At 47.0% G+C, this 19,509-nt stretch overlaps 1 protein-coding gene across 5 annotated transcripts in view; it reads left to right on the top strand.

Moving 5' to 3' along the window:
- Rab11fip3 (RAB11 family interacting protein 3) overlaps window positions 1-19,142 on the top strand; it is a 75,597-nt gene extending 56,455 nt beyond the window's left edge. For all 5 annotated transcript variants that reach the window (XM_027425122.2, XM_027425120.2, XM_027425118.2 and 2 more), the window contains 8 exons: window positions 4,094-4,187; window positions 11,000-11,103; window positions 14,423-14,563; window positions 16,119-16,200; window positions 16,438-16,575; window positions 16,769-16,924; window positions 17,052-17,192; window positions 17,287-19,142. In XM_027425122.2, coding sequence (XP_027280923.1) covers window positions 4,094-4,187; window positions 11,000-11,103; window positions 14,423-14,563; window positions 16,119-16,200; window positions 16,438-16,575; window positions 16,769-16,924; window positions 17,052-17,192; window positions 17,287-17,400 — 970 coding nt within the window. In that variant the 3' untranslated portion in view covers window positions 17,401-19,142. The remainder of the gene's footprint in view (window positions 1-4,093; window positions 4,188-10,999; window positions 11,104-14,422; window positions 14,564-16,118; window positions 16,201-16,437; window positions 16,576-16,768; window positions 16,925-17,051; window positions 17,193-17,286) is intronic.
- Window positions 19,143-19,509: the final 367 nt, after the last annotated feature.

The raw sequence follows: 19,509 nt of genomic DNA, 5'->3' as shown, positions 1-19,509 counted from the left end.
GCAATGGGCTACAGTTTCCCTGTGTCTGCTCTAGGAGTTGGTCTCTTAGAATTGGCTCTGGGTGGCCACCTGACCGCCCTATGGTCTGTCAACCCAGTGGCTCACATGGAGAGGAGAGAGGGGTGGGTGGGAATGGTCTTGCTAGTGTATTGGTTTTTTGTTTGTTTGGGTTTTTTGTTTTGTTTTGTTTTTTTACTTTTTGAGACAGGGTCTCTCTATGTAGCCCTGGCTGTCGGGAAACTGTACACCAGGCTGGCCTCGAACTCAGAGATCCACCTGCCTCTGCCTCCCAAGTGCTGGGATTAAAGGTGTGCACCGCCACTGCCTGGCCTTGCTAGAGTCTTAAAGGCCAGCTTTTGTTTTTGGAGTTTGGCTGCTGTTGGCTTCCTGCTATAAAAGGTGAGTTGTGCTTCTGCCCTCCCATTGGCTCCTGGATAGTCTTCACTGAAGTCAGTGTTCAGGGTTAACATGCTGATGCCCTCCGTATGGCCAGGCTCAGGCAGTACTCCATTTCCTCCCCAAGACAAGCTGAGTCAGTGATCACCTTCATGCTCTTCCTTGTCCTCTGAGTCTCTAGGCTGTCTTCACTGCCCAGCCCTCTCTTGGGGACATGAGGGAGCATCCCTCCCATTTTGCACAGGGTATCTCCTAGCTTCACAGCTAAGGCCCTTGCATGTCTCCCCACACCCTGTGAATCCTTTCTTTCAGAGATTGAGTCATCCAGTTCCCTGCCCCAGCCTTCCTTCTCCTGTCTTACCTCTTTTTGTTTTGCATATCTTCCTGTGGTTTTCTGAGAAGAGAAGGAACAGGGGATAAAATTCAAGACCTTAGGCGGGAGTCTCCTCTGGTTGTTTTGGGCCAAAGTTGTGAATATTCCTTAGATTTTTCTGGAGTCATTGGTCACAGCCTTTGGTCCTGAGTTGCTACTAAATCTAACTTCTTTGTTTCCTTATGACTTTTCTCTCTGTGGAAGCTTGGAAGATGTTTTCTTTGCTTCTCAAGAGACTTTTCGCTGGTTCTGGTGCTGTAGGCCTGTATTCACAACTACTAGGGAGGCTGAGGCAGGAGATTCAACTTAGACTGTATCTCAAATTTTTTTTTTTTTAAAGTTCTGGGAATGTAGGGTATATGCCTAGCATGTGGGCTTTGAGCTCAATTCCCAAAATCATTTTAAAAAGAAAAGAAAAAGATAATAAATTTCACGAGTCTTGTTGTAAGCCCTCTTTCTCATTAATTATGAGGAGCAAAGTAAAGGTGAGCCCTCTCACCTGGAAGCTAGCTACTAGCATCTCTAGTAGATTTGTCTTCTGTGCCTTTGCATCCCCTCATCCTGGAGCAGTGGCCTCCTGGCTGCTTGGGGCTTGTGGGAAACAGGCCTTATCTGCATTCGACCTTCTCTGGTTGTCACCTCTTCAAGAGGGCACTGAGCTCATAGTAACTCCAGAGCCACCCAGCTGTGCGTTGTTACAGTTCCACAAGGAATGGCTTGGCTGCCCTGCTTACATCCTCCCGAACAAGCTGTGGCTGGAACTGTCAGAGGTGAGCTCAGCCTCTCTTGCTGAGATTCTGACAGGGCCAGGGGCAGCTGCCAGGCTTTGTGTCTAGAGGAAATCTAGGATCAGAGGAATCTCCTGGCAGTGCCCTGAGAAGGCTGGGCAGTGAAGTCTGATCCTTTGCAATAGTCTCTGAGGATGTATTTTTCTTGTCAGGTGTATTTGTTGCATCAAAAGTCAGCTTTCATGTTTATAGCTAATTTATGCATCAAAAGTACACCCTGTGGTGTACCTGAATAATGTCAGAGCATACATGCAGATTTTTGTTTGTTTGTTTTTCGAGACAGGGTTTCTCTGTGTAACAGCTCTGGCTGCCTTGGACCTCGCCCTATAGACCAGGTTGGCCACAAACCCAGAGATTCACCTGCCTCTGTCACCCGGGATTAAAGGCATGTGCCATCACTGCCTGGTTTACATGCAGGTTTTAATTCACTGCCACTGTGCTCTTAATTCTATCCCAAGAATTCTCAGGAAACACAGAATGGCTGTCCTATAATTCATGTTTCAGGGTGTCTAACCCTTTATACATTGTGGCTAAGATGGGTATTTTGCAGTGTCCAGCTGTGACTCTGTGACCTGGCTGTGTCCATGAAGCTGTTCCCTCCCTGTCCCTGTTTATGGAAGTGGCCCTTCCTGAGGCAGCTAGCATAGAGTTAGATCAGTGAGATTCACAACAGGGACATGATTTCCACCCCTTGGGCAAAATGTGGGTCTGGGGAGTCTCAGAACTTCGTGTTCCTCTTGTTGGCCACGGTCCCTTCTCCTGGGGGTTCTTGAGTTGAAGGAAGAACTCTTCTTCGTGGGGGTTAAATAAGCCACACTCCATTCTAGACAACCTCAGCTTCACCAAGAGGCCACGTGCTGGGTGCTCAGGGACAGCATATTCCCTAACTTTAGGTAGGTCCAGGCCTTGGCTCGTGCCCAGGGTGGCCTCTAGGGTCTAGGGTGGGCAGTTTCCTTTCCAGGGAGTGGCATGAAATTGAGGTCAAGGTCCTGTTAAAGAGCAGTGACTGACTGAGAATGTAGTGCTGGTCAGCACTCTCTTGAGAATCTGAGGAAACACTAGAGCAGGCTCTAGAAGAACATGGCTCTCCCAGTGTGCATAGGCTTATAGTCCTGGGGTAAAGGAGCTTGCTTCCTTTCCCCCCTAAAATATTCAGGAGGGAAAAAAAAAGAAAGAAAGAAAATGTGCAAGCTCAGTCAGTGGGAAAGGAAACAGCTCCATTCACTGATAAAGTGAAGTGGCCACAGCTGAATCCTCAGTCTACTGAATCCTCACTAGCGCTGTCTATAAAATACCCTGGTTGAAAACGCCTTACTTGCCTGTAGATTTTTTCCCATTTCATAAGAGAAGGCTCAGTGAGCTTGAATGCTTTTTCAAGGTCACACAGATCTGATCATCAGGCCATCAAGTTTAGATCCTGACCCCCAAATGTGGGACAGACTCAATACACAGCTTTACTGCCACTTCTGTACAAGTACCCTGAAAGGTGTATGAACTGCTGCTAAATTAGACTTGCCACAATTAAGCAAGTTAGTCTGAGCCACAAACAGTGTCCATTTGCTCAACACCTGCCCAGACATCTGCATCTGAGGCGTGGCCCCTGCCAAGAACGCAATGAGGGTCCTTAGGGTTCCTCTGCAGGACTGGTGCCTGGGTCTAGCCTTGACCACTGGCACTTGTGCTCCAGAGGACTTTACCTGGATTCTTCCCTAGTTCACCTGTATTAAGTTCCACCTGAATGACTCATCTCGTTCACAATGTCCTTAGAATCCCTAACTTTCAGTACCACAGAGAGCACACTGGAAACCAACTGTCAGAAGGTAGAAGCTGGGTATGGTGGTACATACCTTTAATCCTAGCAGAGGCAGGTGAATCTCTGAACTTGAGGCCAGCCTGGTCTACACAGCGAATTCCAGACTAGTCAATCAACTCAGAAAGAGGTGTCTCAGAACAAAAATAAAATTCAGGTAGAGCTGGGCACAGTGGCCCACAGCAATCAGGAAGCGAAAGGAAGATTTCATGTTTTAGGCCAGTCTGTGTTATATAGCAAGAAAGACCTCATCTCTAAAGAAAAAAAAAAAAAACCAAAAACCAAAAAACAAATCACACACATGTAGGTATGATACTCAGGAGTCAAGATTCTAAATTACTATTTGATGGGCCTCTGGTGGATTTGAGATTATTCATATCACAGTGAGGAATGATGTGTTTTATTGTGCCTTGGTCCAAAGTACCCTGTTGTCCGCTCAGCTGGCAGGGGAAAGGTTGTGCTGACAGGCTCCAGAGAGTGCTGGGAGGACTCAAGCTACAGAGCGCAATCTGCTTGTCCCCAGCCCCTTGGTAATGCTGACTGGCCCAGGGACACCCCTTTTTGGTGCTTTGATCAGGAGAATAACTACCCCCCAGGAGTTGGGGAGGGCATGTGCTCCATGATGCTGATGTCTGCCTTTCAGAGGGACTTGGAAGTACTCTTGTTAGAAGAGCTTATCATTTGGTTTTTTCCATTCTTCCCTCTGCTATTGGTTTTTTTCTGTAGGTATCTGCACCAGTCGGGGACTCTGACCATGGAGGCCCTGGACGACCCTCCCCCGGAACCTGTGGAGTGTCCAGAGGAGGATATTGCTGACAAGGTAGGTGCTGTGTGTTGAGAGCCGGGACAAGGTGATGACCAATATTACCAGAATGCAATGGGCTGAGGCCTTTCCTGTGTGCTCTGTGAGGTGGTGGGTGGTGCTTGGGAACACCTGGTTTCTTCTTAGCACTTGAGGAATATTGTTGGGACAGCTCAGTGGAATTGACAATGATGTTGTCTGGTTATTTAAATCCATTGTTCAGGCTTGGATCCCTCAAATGCCTATGTCACAGAAGAGGGGTATTTCATAGCATTTGGGCATAGCAAGCCACAAGGAGTAGAACCAAACCAGAGCCACATTTTATTAAATTTTTTCTTATTGTATATGTATATGGTTGTACTAATGCCACACATGTGGTGGTCCTCTCCTTCAACCATGTGGGTTGCAGGGATGGAACTTAGATAGTAAGGTTTGGTAGCAAGCAAGTGGCTTTACCCAGTGAACTATCTCAGCAGATTGCCATTAGTTATTGGGATTAGATTGTGCCGGGTTCCTTTATGTGATTCATTTCAAAGGAACACCAAGGAGATTCCAGAGACAGTTTACTTGGGGCTTCCAGTTTCAGAAAATAGAGTCCCATGACCATCATGGCTAGAACCATGGCAGCAACAGGCTGGCATGATACTGGAGCAGCAACTGAGAGCTCAAATCTTGAGAAACAATCATGAGGCAGAGTGAACTAACTGGAAATGGGTGAGGCTTTTGAAAACACAGAGTCTGCCCCCAGTGACACACCTCCTTCAAAAAGACCACACCTCCTAATCCTTCCCAAACAATTCCTTCAGCTGGGGACCAACTATTCAAATATACAAGCCTATGGGGGCCATTCTCATTCAAACCACCACATTTCACTCCTTGACTCCATAGTTTTGTGGCCATATCATAATGCAAAATGTATATAGTCCATCTTCAAACATCCCATCATCTTTCACAGTCTTAACATAATTTAAAAGTTCAAAGTCTGAGTCTCAAGGTAATCTCTGTCTCTCTGTCTCTCTGTCTCTGTCTCTGTCTCTCTGTCTCTCCCTCCCTCCCTCTCTCCTTTCCTCCCTCTCTCCCTCCCTCCCTCTCTTTCTCTTTCCCTCTCCCTCTCCTCCTCTTCTCTCTCTCTGTTTTTTAGACAGGATTTCTCTGTGTAGTTCTGGCTGACCTGGAACTCACTCTGTAGACCAGGCTGGCCTCCAACTCACAGATTTGCCTGTCTCTTCCTCCAAGTACTAGGATTAAAGTCGTGTGCCACTACCACCTAGTTGTAATCTCTTAATCATAACCCCATATAAACACAAAAAAGAAATATATACTTTGGCATGCAGTAGCACAGAATATATAGTACCATTCCAGAATAGAGGGATAGGAGTACAATGGGGAAATACTGAACCAAAGCAAGACCAAAACCTAGCAGGACAAACTCCAAATCCTATAGCTCCATGTCCAATGTCAAAGGGTTCAGATGACTCCATCCTTCCAACCTTCCTGACTTCAACATACTTCTCTCTCCTGGGCTGGTTCTACTCCCTGTATGCAGCTCTCCCTGGCAGACATCTCATGACTTTGGCATCTCCGACATCCTCGGGTCTCTAACAGAATCCAGGCTTCACTTTCACAGCTTCCCTGTGACATGCCTGGCCTCAGCTGCTCTCCTTAACCTCGGAGTAAGATTCCGTAATCCCTTTATTCAGGTATCCTGTATAACTAAAGCCAGAAACATGTAGTTGGGATGGAACCTAGTCTCCTTAAGTCACATTACATTTCTTGTTGCTTTGTAGCAGTAAATTCCTCAGGCATTTCCTTTTTACAAGTTGGAAACTTAGCGGGGTTGGGGTGTGAGGGTCTTGCTCTGAGGTCACCCCTCCCTTTATTCCATTTCTCATCAGGCCTTTCTTTATCTCTTTCAACACAAGCCCTGGCTCTAACATTGTTTCCTGGTTTTTTTTTTGGGGGGGGGGTTGTTTTGTTTTGGTTTGGTTTGGTTTGGTTTTTCGAGACAGGGTTTCTCTGTATAGCTTTGGAGCCTGTCCTGGAACTCGCCCTGTAGACCAGGTTAGCTTGGAACTCACAGAGATCCGCCTGCCTCTGCCTCTCAAGTGCAGAGGAAGGATTAAAGGATTAATCCTTGCAGATTAATCCTGCACGGCCTATTAATCCGTGCAGAGCAAGGATTAAAGGCCTGTGCCATCAACACCCGGCTAGTTTCCTGGTTTTCTTTTCCTCTTCAAACTGTACATTTTGAATTTCTTTTTGCCCCACTTGCTCTTTTTCACTGTAGAACTGCATAAGGGTGATAGCTAATAACCACACAATGGAGTCAATATTAGGCCATCTTGAAATCTCCTCTGCCAAAACAATTAGTTAATTAGTTTTCTGTTTAGCCTCAGACAGATTTTTAGGATATGGGTAAAGGTTGACCAACCACATTTCTTTGCCAAAATACTCTAAAAATGGTCTCTAGCCTACTTGCTAATATTGTTTCCCTCTGAAACTTGTTAAGCTGGGCCTCCATAGTCCACAGTGCTCTCAGCATTGTTGTCTTCCAATCTCCTATGAGGACAGGTGGTTAAACTCTGCTTATAGCATTCAACACTTTGAGTCCAAAGTCCCAATGTCCTCGACATTCTTCCAAAAAACCAGCATGGTCAGGCCTGCAACAGAAATAGCCCACCCCCTGATACCAACTAATATCTTATTCTACTTGAATGAAATAAGGACATGGCTGCTACAAGGTATGGCTGAGAAGAAGGTTTTTATTTTATTATTTTTATTATTTTTTAAAGGTTTATTTATTTATTATGTGTATAGTGTTCTGCCTGCATGTTGCCTGCAGGCCAGAGGAGGGCACCAGATCTCTTTACAGATGGTTGTGAGCCACTATGTGGTTGCTGGGAACTGAACTCAGAACCTCTGGAACAACAGACATAGTGCTTTTAACCTCTGAACCATCTCTCCAGCCCAAGAAGAAGATTTTTATTGTAGATACGAGGGAGAGTACAGCCAGAGGCCTCTGGAAGAGTGCAGAGCAAGGAGAGAAAGTAGTAGACGGAACATGGCCAGCAGACTGAAGCAGATACTTTGGTATGCTAGTAGTACTACAGTTAGCCATTTTATCCTAAGTTTCTTTTAGACCTGACAGTATTATTGTGATAAAAAACCATGGCCAAGGCAACTTATAGAAGGAAGAGTTTATAGCCAGGCGTTGGTGGCACACGCCTTTAATCCCAGCACTCAGGAGGCAGAGGCAGGCGGATCTCTGTAGTTCGAGGCCAGCCTGGTCTCCAGAGCGAGTGCCTGTCTTGAAAAACCAAAAAACCAAAAAACAAAAACAAAAAAAAAGGAAGAGTTTATTTGGGGTTTACAGTTCCAAAGTGATAAGAGTCCATTGCCATCTTGGCAGGGAGCATGGTGGCAGGCATGGCACTGGAGTAGTAGCTGAGAGCTCACATTGTAAAAAAGCCGTGAAGGTTCTGTAAGGGAACAGAACTTATAGAATGATTCTCCCTCCTCTCTCCCCCTCACTCTCTCCCTCTTCCCCCTTAGAATAGTTTGCAGTCTGTAATCCATCTACCAATGGAAGGTCCAAGAATCTAGTAGTTGTTAAATCCACAAGGCTAGATATCTCATCTGGTCTTTAGTATAAGCCAGAATCCCGGAAAAGTGGACTCTGATGCCAGTGAAAGAATGGACTTGCTGGTGAGATTGGGAGCAAGCTCCCTTCTTCCATGTCCTTATAGAGGCTGCCAGCAGAAGGTGTGGCTCAGATTAAATTTGGGTCTTCCCAATTTAGGTGTTTTATTTAAGAAAAAATCCCCAGTGGTGGTGCATCCCTTTAATCCCAGCACTTGGGAGGCAGAGGCAGGCAGATCTCTGGGAGTTTGAGGCCAGCCTGGTCTATAAAGCAAGTCCCAGGACAGCCAGGGCTGTTACACAAATAAACCCTGTCTTGAAAAGCCTAAGAAAAAGAAAAAAAAAATCCCTCTCATGTGTGCCCAGCTACTTGGGGTTTAGTTAATTCCAGTTGTAGTCAAGTTGACAACAAAAAATACCTATCACAAGTTCACCCCTTGTCAATTTAACATATAGTCATATTTCCTCATGTTATGTTTAATTTCCAGATGAAAACAATAACCATCTCATAATTACATCTAACAACTGTGTCTGAAAACTGGCTCAAGTCTGGAAATTGGTTCACAGGCCTAGATTCCCTTTTTCCACAATCTAATATAACCTTTCTTTCATTTGAGAATTTTTCTGCTTAAAAAGATCAAACAAAAATACAGGAGGCTTCTTATCTATTTCATGCCCGGAAACACCAGGATTGATTAGCCAGTACCAAAGGTCCGTATGTGAGTCATGCCACCATAAAAGTCACTTTGTGCTGACCATTACAATAACTAGATTTCCTTGCCTTTGGCAATTCAGTGCTGCCAGCTGGCCCCTGCTCCTTCTGGGCCCAGTAAAACCCATTGTATTTAATTCTTCCAAGCTAAGGACTGGCACAAGGGAAAAGGTGACAACAGAGCTCTTCAAATGTGCTGCTGGTGCCCCTCTCACCATTATTCAGTTAGTGAAGGGCATGTCTTCTGGGTCTTCCCATTTGTTTTTACACAGTGTACCCACTCTAGCATTACAATTTCTCTGAGCCTAAAAATGCCTTCATCAACACTAAGCCAATGGATATCAGGCATCTCCAACTCCTTTTTAGTAGGCCATCTTTTGACGAATGTTCCAGCCAAACATTCAAAAAAATTTTTGACACCCTTTTTTTTAAAAAACAAAACAAAACTTTTCCATTTTAAACCTAGAATCTCCACTCAGTGGGCTCGTATCAATAAACTTAACCTGATCCAGTTTTATGTTCCATCTACCATTATCCTATACCTTAAAATCCATCTCCACAAGCTGGGTGGTGGTGGCACACGCCTTTAATACCAGCACTCGGGAGGCAGAGGCAGGTGGATCTCTGTGAGTTCAAGGCCAGCCTGGTCTACAGAGCTATTTCCAGGACAGCCTCCAAAGTTACACAGAGAAACCTTGTCTCAACCCCCTCCCCCCAAAAAAATCCATTCCCACACATGTTCCCCAGACTTGTGCTGGAATGAATTAGCAAACTCATTAAGCTCTTTAGTAGTGTGGTGTACCTCATGGACTATACTCTCTACCTCCCCTCTAGAGCCTGTTTAGCCTTAGGTCTCATTATAGGTCTAGAGGCAACTGTTGGCCAGCCATGAGGGACATCAGTACTGTGCTATCTGGCATTTCCTTCAGACAAAGTCATTGCTGGTTTAGCAGACAATGAAGGATTAATTTCCTCAGTCAAAGGCAGAATAGGCCATATTTCAGAGTGTTGGGTGGGAGTACTTCTTCTGCTGAGGTGGAGAGAATACTGCCTCAAGTGAGATAAACCCTTGAGAGCCTGAGGGTTCAATGTCCTCAGCTCCAATAGGGTCTTCCCACACATCCCCTTCCCAAGTTACCCAATCTCACTCTTTTTTTTTTTTTAAAGATTTTATTTATTTATTATGTATACAACATTCTGCTTCCAAATATATCTGCACACTAGAAGAGGGCACCAGATCTCATAACGGATGGTTGTGAGCCACCATGTGGTTGCTGGGAATTGAACTCAGGACCTTTGCAAGAGCAGTTGGTGCTCTTAACCTCTGAGCCATCTCTCCAGCCCCCAATCTCACTCTTAATGTCATTAATTAATGTTGTTACTTTAACTGCTGACACCCTCCTGGGCTGGGACTGACAGATGTACTCTGCTGCTTGGGTTTTAGTTCATGTCCGATGTAGTCAGCTAACAAACAAAAATAGCCATCACACCAACTATTCAAATACATGAGTCCTTTAAGGCCATTCTCATTTTTAATTCCACAGAGCGGTAACTCCCCCATGGGCTTGGCTTGTGTACATTGCCGCAGCCTGACCTGGAGCCTCACTGTGGTCATGTCCCTTTGTCAAGGACCAGTCTGAGTCTAGTAAGGGTGGCAGCAGCAACCCTAACATGGTTCCTCCTGTACCTGCCAGGCATCTGTGCCTGGCCTTGCCTTCCCCTGCACCTCATCTCACCCTGTCTTCCAGCTCCAACTTCTTCGTACTCAATTCACTTGCCTGTACACCTGCCTTTCTTCACACTGTACTGGTATGATATCCACTAAGGTTTCCCTAGCCACCTAATCTCCTCTTTACTCTGCCTTGCATTCACCTGTGCCTGCTTTGTCTTAGTATCCTACCTGGTCTCCTCCTCACAATGCCGTGGCTCCTCCTATTTCTGCTAGGCCTCTTCTCTGCCATGCTTCATCTCTCACTGCTCCCAGCCTTACCTTTGCTCTCCCACTTCTCAGAATCCTCAGAGTCTTATGTTGTATTCTGAGGCTAAATCCTTCCTCTGCTTGTCTCCATCCTTCCTCGTAGTACATTCTCCCATGAAGGAGGAAAAGACTGAGACATGGACCTTTCTATCTGTACTGTCTTCAGACATCTGTGCCACCTCTGTGTGTTTTTTATCTGGCATTTGAATCTCACAAGGGAATGTGTGTCTGGGTGAGCCTCATGGTTCCAAGCACAAGCCAGAAGGTACTCTTGGTACCCTTTAGGGCTTGTATTTTCCAATGACATTTGCCTTGTTCTGTTGCGTCAAGTGTGACCCTGTGGGAGCCGCACTGCTGTGGGTTTATAAGATGTCTGTAAGGATGAGCATGGCTCCACTCGGCAGGTGGTATGGGAATCCCCATGCTGACATGCAGATGTTCCATTGGGGGCACAGCTTCTACTTTTCTGCTTGTTCCTCAAACCTTTATCTCTCTGCCTAGGTCATCTTCCTGGAGAGACGGGTGTCAGAGCTGGAGAAGGATAGTGCAGCTGCTGGGGAGCAGCATGGCAGACTGAGGCAAGAGAACCTCCAGCTGGTGCACAGGTGAGTGTGCTTGTGGCCTGGCACTGCCTGGAGCCATCACAGTATCACTCTTGCCCTGTGTATTCTCTTCCTCACCAAGCAGGATCTGCAGAGAACTAGCTCCTACCTGGCCATCCATCCATTCAGGTACTGGATGAGTGCCAGATATGGCCAGAGGTCTATGGCAGGTTCATCTGAGACTTTGACCTGAATACTCTTACCCTGGCAGATATCTGCCACAATATTATAGACAGTAGGGTTCCAGAAAAGTGAGCAAGGGTACTACTTGACTCAATGCATGTGAGATAGTTCTGTCCATCACAAGCAGTTGGGGAGGTACAGCTTAAAATGGAGAGCTGGGCATTGTGATGCATATGCACAATCCAAACACTTGGGGAGTGTAGGAGGGTCTCGAGTTCAAGGTTATTCTTGGGTATATAGTGTGTCCAAGATCAGCCTAGACTATATGAAATGGTATCAGAAATGGTACCAGCCAGTAAAGTGTTTGTCTTGGCAAACATGGAGACCTGGATTTTATCCCCAAATCCCATGTAAATGCTAGGCATGAGGACACACAGTTGTAATCCCAGAATTAGAGAGGTAGAAACAAGAGAACCCTTGGGCTTTGCTGGCCAGCCAGTGTAGCCTAATCGGGCTTCAAAGGAAGTGGACAGTGTTCCTGAGGATGACACCACATGCATTGACAACACACACGTGCTCATGCACTTGCATACACACACCGAGATTTTAAAATTTTTAAAACAAGGTGTTGGAGAGATGGCCTAGCAGCTAAGAGGATCCACGCTTGTTTCCCAGCACTCACACGGCAGCTTGCACCTCTCTGTAAATCCAGTTCCAGGGAATCCACCGCCTCGTCTGGCCTCCACAGACACTGCACACATGTGGTGCACAGACATACATGAAGGCAAAACACCCAGATAAAATAAAAATAAAACAAATCTTTCAAAAATTAAACAATAAATAAATCATGTGGGGAGGGGCTCAGTAGTGGAGCATGTGCTGTATGAGGCTGAGTTCCAGACAGACCCTCAAAGTTGGAGGGCGTCGCTGCACCCAGAGCCTTGAGGCCGCTTTTCTGGTTTGTTTTTTGTTTTGTTTTGTTTTGTTTTTTCAGAACAGGCTTTCTCTGTGTAACTTTGGCTATCCTAGAACTCACTTTGTAGACCAGGCTGGAGTCAAACTCACAGAGATCCACCTGCCTCTGCCTCCTGAGTGCTGGGATTAAAGGCTACAGGTCAGTTTTCTGAAGCACTTGGTACTCTTTGTGGAACTGACCCAGGGTCCATGTGCAGCCAGTTCATAGAATGGGAGCCTCTGATGACTCTGTTTCTGAGAACCTGCCCCAGGGAAAACATTCCAGCCGTGGCATTGGCCCTGTGTTGAGGCTCTTGCTCCCCTCATTTATCCTTCAGTAACTGTGGGAGGCAGACACTTTCTCTGTTTTCCAGATGAGAAAATGGAGTTAGTGCAGCTTACATGGTTGTCCAGGGCCTCAGAGGACAGCAGGGCTGTGGGGCTGAGGACAGAGCTCTGTCCTGGAGGAACAGGTAAGGAAGATCTTGTGCAGGGGCATGGCCTCTGCAGACCTCAGCATTTTCAAGCTGCTTAACCAAAAAGCAAATTGAACAGGAAGGCAAGTGGCATGATCTCCTCACATGGGCAAGGTGAAATGTGGCAGAGTTGCTGTCTGCATAGAGCAAAAGAAAAGAGGGGGGTTTTGAGAAAGAAATAAAGGTCATTTCAAATTCTTTAAAAAAAAAAAAAAGAAAAGAAAAGAGGCAGGAATGTGGTGAGTTCCAAGGGAGCCTGGACCACAGTGACATAAAAAACAAGGGGAGGGGGGCCAGAAATGAAAAGAAACCAAGGGGATGGAGATGTGGCATTTGCTCCTCTTGCAGAGGACTTGAGTTCAGTTTCTAGCACCTGCGTAGCAGCTCACAACTCTACAACTCCAGCTCCTCATGGGCATAAACTCACACGTGGCACACTTACATACATGGAAGCAAAACACACATGCACATAAACTAAAAATAAATCTTTTAGAAAGAACTGATAAGGAGCCATGTCTGGGGTCGTGTAATCCCAGCACTTAGGAGGTGGAGGCGAGGGGATCAGGAGCCCTTGGAGATGTGTTCTGAATGTGGCTGACCTTCCTAGGAAGGAGCCTGTGCTGCTGTTCTTTGTATTCCCTGGATGTCTCCATGTGGCTGTCAGGTTTCTGTGCTGAGCATTGACTTTCAGTCTTTAACTCTGAGAAGTGTGTGTGTGTGTGTGTGTGTACAGATTGAGGCAGTTGGTTTTTTCCTACCCTGTGGTTTCTGGGACTCAAACTCAGGTAGTTAGACTTGATGGCAAGCACCTCTACATGCCAGGCCATCTTGCCAGCCCTTCAGAGAATCCTAAAGCTCTGTCTACAGTCTCGTCTCTTCATTCTGGTCATGGTAGATATAGTCGAACTTTTTCTTCATTTTCATAATCTCTAATGTTACCACTTTGTCCCTTACTAGAGTCAGCTGAGGGTTGTGTATATCCTGAGTTATTTTGTTGTTGTTGTTATTTTGAGACAGGGTTTTTTTGTGTAGTCCTGGCTGTCCTGGAACTTGCTCTGTAGGCCCCACTGGCCTAAAACTCGGAGATCTGCCTGTCTCTGGGATTAAAGGTGTGTACCTCCGCACCTGGCTTTAAGAGTTGTTTTTAAATATGTTCTTCCCATAGTTTGCCACTCTTAGTTCCTCACAGCACCAGACATAAGGCTTTCCAAACTGTAGATGCCTGTATGACGTGTTTGTTCATTGTGCTACCAGACTCCTGTGCTGTCTGGTGCTCTTAACTGGTCTTCATTCTTGTACAACAAAGAGGAGCTAAGGTGTACATGCTGGGGCTATGGCTTTTTCACAGCTGTGGGTGAGGCTGGCAGTACTTCTCTCAGGGATTACCCCTGACTGTCCCCAGTTTGTAAGAGGCCAGAGTCTCAAGCCTTATCAGGGATCTTCTGTAAGTGATCCTGGAGGGAACTAGGTGCACAATGAATCCTTTTCTCTAGGTGCAGCTCCACCACAGCCTTTGGGGTCCACATGTACCAAGCAGCTGGTCTTGCCCCTCAAGTGTCACCACATCTAACTGTGCTGCCAATGAAGTCTGTACTTGTGTTAGCAGCGTGGACTTGCTGTCACAGTTGCTTTCTACACACTGCTGCAGCCCTCAGACCCCAACACTTTCTGGCTCTTTCTTCAGGCCTTACTTATCTGAGTTTGTAGTGGTCTCACTGGGACAGCTTTCATATACTTTACAGATATACACTTCTCCCCTTTTCCCTTAGAGCCAATGCCCTGGAAGAGCAACTGAAGGAGCAGGAGCTCAGAGCCCAAGAGAGGGTCCTGGAAGAAACCAGGAAGCAGAAGGAGCTCCTGTGTAAGATGGAACGTGAGAAGAGCATTGAGATCGAGAACCTGCAGGCCAGGTAAGCAAAGCTCTGGAGCAGGCAGCAGAAATCTGTCAGCCTGGAAGATAGAAGGAGAAGCTTCATAACAGAAAAGGGGCACTCACATGAAAAGATGCCTAAAACTTCTTATTTATTTGTTTTTTGAGACAGGGTTTCTCTGTGTAGCAGCCCTAGCTGTCCTGGAACTACCTCTGTAGACCAGGCTGGCCTCGAACTCACAGAGACCCTCCTGCCTCTGCCTCCTGAATGCTAAGATTAAAGGCATGCACCACCACTGCCTTGCCAAAACTTCTTTTTTTAATTTTTAGATTACATTAATTCATTATGTGTTTGTGTGTACACATGTACAAGTGTGGAAGTCAATAGGACAACTTGTAGGAACTGGTTCTCCCCTACCATGTGGGTTTTGGGCATTAAATTCAGGTTCAGTTGAACATAAGGCCAGCCTGGGAAACAGAGACTTCATCCCCCCAACCCATCCCCAAAATATCAACTTTTATTTTAAGAGAATTTGGCAGAATTAATTTTGTGTTCACTTGGAACTGACACCATGGGTGTTTGGTACATTAACAGTCATAATCCAGGAGAAACTGATAACGGAAATATCCATATACACTTACACACTGATGGAACTGTGCCAAAGGGACACTGGAGCCAACTGAAAGAGCTTCCAGTGACCAGAGCTGCGAATGGCAATGGTAACAATCCCATGGGAGGATAGACAGGGTGTAAATGAGACGGGCAGGAGTCCTCAGCCACACTGTCAGCCTGTAGATAGAAGACAAGAGTCTTGCTCTCATAGAAATACAAATAGTGTCTGCATACTCCCCTCCAGGAGCTTGTGTGGGGTCCCTCTCTGGAGGTATAAACTAAGGGACCAGCAGAGATACCTACCTAGTAGACACAGCTTAACCAAGTGACCCATGATGGTAGTGGGAGTGTGACAAGGACCTCACTATGCCAAAAATTTCCCTAAGCACCCCTGCCATACACACAAGTCTATAAACACCAAAAACTAGTCTGAGGCACATTTTGCAGAATATATGTCCAAGATTACCGCAGTATGACAGTCTGGGAGGCACACAGACCAGAAAATATAAAAGACATAAGGATAATGTGTGAAGACCTAAGGTTTGGTGGAATGTGTGCATTGATTAATAGTGTGATCCGGCTGAGCACAGGTTGTGATGTGGCACAGTGACAAGCAGGAAAACCAAAACAGACACTCTGCACTTTCTAGAGTTTTTAAAGTCATCATGGCCAGTGCAAGGTAACACATACCTGTACTCCTAGCATTTAAGAGGTAGAAGCTAGAGGATCAGGAATTCAGGATCATCCATGTCTACACAGGAAAGTTGAGACCAACTTGGGTTTCATAATACTCTATCTCAAAAGACAAAAAACAGACAACAAAAAAGCTGGGTAGTGAGGTAAAGACTGGCCATGCAGTTGGGATTATTGTGGGTCACAAAACAGTTCCCAGGGTGTGAGTATTCCTCTAGAGCTAGGCCTTCCTTGTCCTTTGGAGACACATTTTAGGCGGAACATGCCCTAACCTGTTCTTGTGTCCCAGGTTGCAGCAGCTGGATGAGGAGAACAGTGAGCTGCGGTCCTGCACACCTTGTCTGAAAGCCAACATTGAGCGCCTGGAAGAGGTGAGCTCCTGGCCTGGTACTTGTGGGAAAGGCCCTGCCTGGAATGAAGACTGTCCTCAACCCTCTGCCTGACAAATCAGTATGGTCTTCTGGGGGGCAAGGGTGGGGCAGATTGGTAACTCTGTCATGAACTGAAAGTGGGAACTGTAATGTCTGTCAGTGGACTGGGAGTTAGGCTGTATATACCGGTAAACTGGTGCCATTAGTACCTGTCCACACTGGTGTCTGTTTTTGCAGGAGAAGCAGAAGATGCTGGATGAGATTGAAGAGTTGACACAGCGTCTCAGTGAAGAACAGGAGAATAAGAGGAAGATGGGGGACAAGCTGAGCCATGAGCGGCACCAATTCCAGAGAGACAAAGAAGCAACTCAGGAGGTGAGCAGGGCCATTTGTCCCTCCCCATGTTCTCATATTGTCGAATGCTGCCTGTTCCCTGACAGAGGCCAGGAAACCCTTTTGTTTTCTAATACTCTGGTATGCAGCAGCCTCTTAGAACACAGGTCAGCACCTTCCCAGGAGAGGGTGGTCAAGCCAACTAACAGGAGCCCACCTTGTGGTTGCCTCACAGCTGATCGAGGACCTCCGCAAGCAGCTAGAACATCTGCAGCTCCTCAGACTTGAGGTGGAGCAACGACGAGGCCGCAGCAGCAGCCTGGGCCTGCAGGAGTACAACAGCCGTGCGCGGGAGAGTGAGCTTGAGCAGGAGGTCCGCAGGCTCAAACAGGTGTGTTCTGCCTTTCCACCTACCCTCACAGAGGCTCATGAGAGGGGGCAGCAAGATGAGGTCCTTCCTGGCAGCTCCTTGTCCCAGCAAGGGGCATAGCCCAGTGTAACACTGCCATGTCCCCTAGGACAACCGCAACCTGAAGGAGCAAAATGATGAGCTAAATGGACAGATCATCACCCTCAGCATCCAGGGTGCCAAGAGCCTCTTCTCCACGTCCTTCTCTGAGTCACTGGCTGCAGAGATCAGCTCTGTCTCCCGAGATGAGGTAGCTTGTCCTGCCTTTGTATACCCCTAGGTGTCTGTCTGTTCTGCACAGGTCCCTTCCTTTCACTGTATACTGACCCTTTGCTTTTCTGCAGCTCATGGAAGCAATCCAAAAGCAGGAGGAGATCAATTTCCGCCTGCAGGACTACATTGACAGGATTATTGTGGCCATCCTGGAGACCAACCCATCCATCCTAGAGGTCAAGTAGGACATCTTAGCCCAGTTTGGGCTGGTTATAGACTCCACAGCGCACCAGAGTGACTGAGCCAAGACCTGCAGGTCCTCCAGTTTACCAAACCTAGAGTATACGGGGCCTCATGCAACTGGACTGGGAGAGTAAAGATAAGGGCTGCAGTAAAGAGTAAAGAACAGTAAAGAGGAAGAAAGGGAAGTCGACAGCAGACAAGGAATGAGGCTGGGCTCCTTGAATGTCAGGAAGCCAGGGCCTCCCACCGTAAGCTGGCCTAGCCAGCAACATCCATGTCTGCTCAGCAGAATGAAAATGTGTAGGGATAGTCTCTCAAGCTGGGAGGGGCCCCTCAATGACTCTCTGACAAACCCCTCTTCCTGCTATGCAGCCTGTTAGGAAGAGAGGGAGAAAATGAATCCTCACCTCAGTTGCTGCCTCTCACTCATGTTGACATGGTGCCACCCAAGCTTGGCCATTCCCACATGGTATGCAAGCTGAGGACCCACAAGTTGGACATAGACATGGTAGTTCTGGAAAGACAGGCAGGTAAAGATGGCATATGTGGGATCTGGTCCGGAGCCACAGGCTACCTGTTCTCCTTGCGCTGCTCAAGCCTTCTCCCACCAGATGGGCTTCCATTCACCTTTGGACCTAGGGCCTCCAAGCCACACAGCCATTCTTTGTCCAGACTCTCACACAGTAACTCGTCAGCTCTGGTCCTCTTGTGGGGGCTAGGGCAGCTAGTTCATGCTGACTATGGAACTCACTTCCTGGACTGGTCAACACCCAGGTGCAGGTGCTGCTTCTCCTCAGGTGTGGCCTACCCTGGCTCCTGGACCTACGCCCTCCTCAGGCTGACTTTACTGCCTTGGGAAAAGTTGACATTTCCCAGACAATAGTCTAGGCCTCTGAAACAAAATTTCCTTCTCTGCTTTTGACTTTAAGTCCCTGGGTGTGCCCCAGGAGTCATTTTGCTGGTGAGTAGGTAGGTGGACAAGGCTCTACACAGACCTAGAGGCAGAGGAAGGAAGGCTTGCTGCTTGCCCCTGCACCACTCTCACAGAGTGCAGCATCCATGGGCCTGAGCCTGAGCACTAGCCCGGGAATCTGGGCACACTGAGTGAGACCACACCATAGGCTGTGTGTGTGTGTGTGTGTGTGTGTATGTGTGTGTGTGTGTGCATGCATGAGTGTGCACACAAGTATGAATGTATGTATGCTTGTGCCCACACATGCTGCCCTGCATCCCTTCACTGCCTATCCCCCGCCCTTGCGTACCTTCTACACTACGGTTTAAGATGTTGCCTCGTATTGTACATTTTGGGGAAAGCCTTGTGTGTAAATCAGTGTAAACTTGGAGGAGAGATTTTTCTATCATGTAGAGTAGGTATTTTTTATAGATTGAAGGTTGATCAATTTTTTAATACTTTCCAGAGAGAAAACTATCTGTGTATACATATGAAATATATATATATATATATATGTATAATATATCAATACTGGAGCCCTGCCTTTCTGTGCCCAGGTCCAAGTCCTGTATAAGGCTTGTGGCCTGTCTCTGCTGTCTGCCCTGCAGTGTTCACTGTAAACACGGGTCTCCAGGAGACACTGGGAAACACACCAATCACCAACTTGCTCACAGCATCTGCTTCAGCTCCCTGAGAAATAGCTATTTCTCCAGGGCATGGAAGGATGGGAGGCCAGCAGGATCCTGTCCCATGTGTCAGCCACAACAGATTAAAGCTGTTACCGCACACAGAGGCCGGCTCCTTTCTCCACAGGGGTGGTGGGTTGGGTGGTTATGGGCCTGGCCTTGTTTCCCTTGGGTTTCTAGGGAGGTGACACTGGTCATTTAAATACAGACCCTTCATTTTCTCCCTTAATCAGGTTGTGCCCACCCTGAGGGCCCAGGATTGTTCCTCTAGGCTGGGCTTTTGCCTGGGCAGGGTCTGGATCCTGAAGGGAGTAGCTCTACTGAGAGTCACTTCTAAAGGCAAGGTCCCAGTGACCTCCAAGACCCCTTACATGTAGGATCTTGTGCCCTGAATACAGCCCAGGAGGGCCACAGTGAGCCTCAGTTGAGGTTGGTAAATGGGAAGAATGGGGAATATAGGTGTGTAGATCACA

The sequence above is a fragment of the Cricetulus griseus genome, chromosome 7, assembly GCF_003668045.3.
Source record: "Cricetulus griseus strain 17A/GY chromosome 7, alternate assembly CriGri-PICRH-1.0, whole genome shotgun sequence".
NCBI lineage: Eukaryota > Metazoa > Chordata > Mammalia > Rodentia > Cricetidae > Cricetulus > Cricetulus griseus.
Note: the sequence above shows the minus strand (reverse complement) of the source record. Positions and strands in the feature narration are given on the sequence as shown.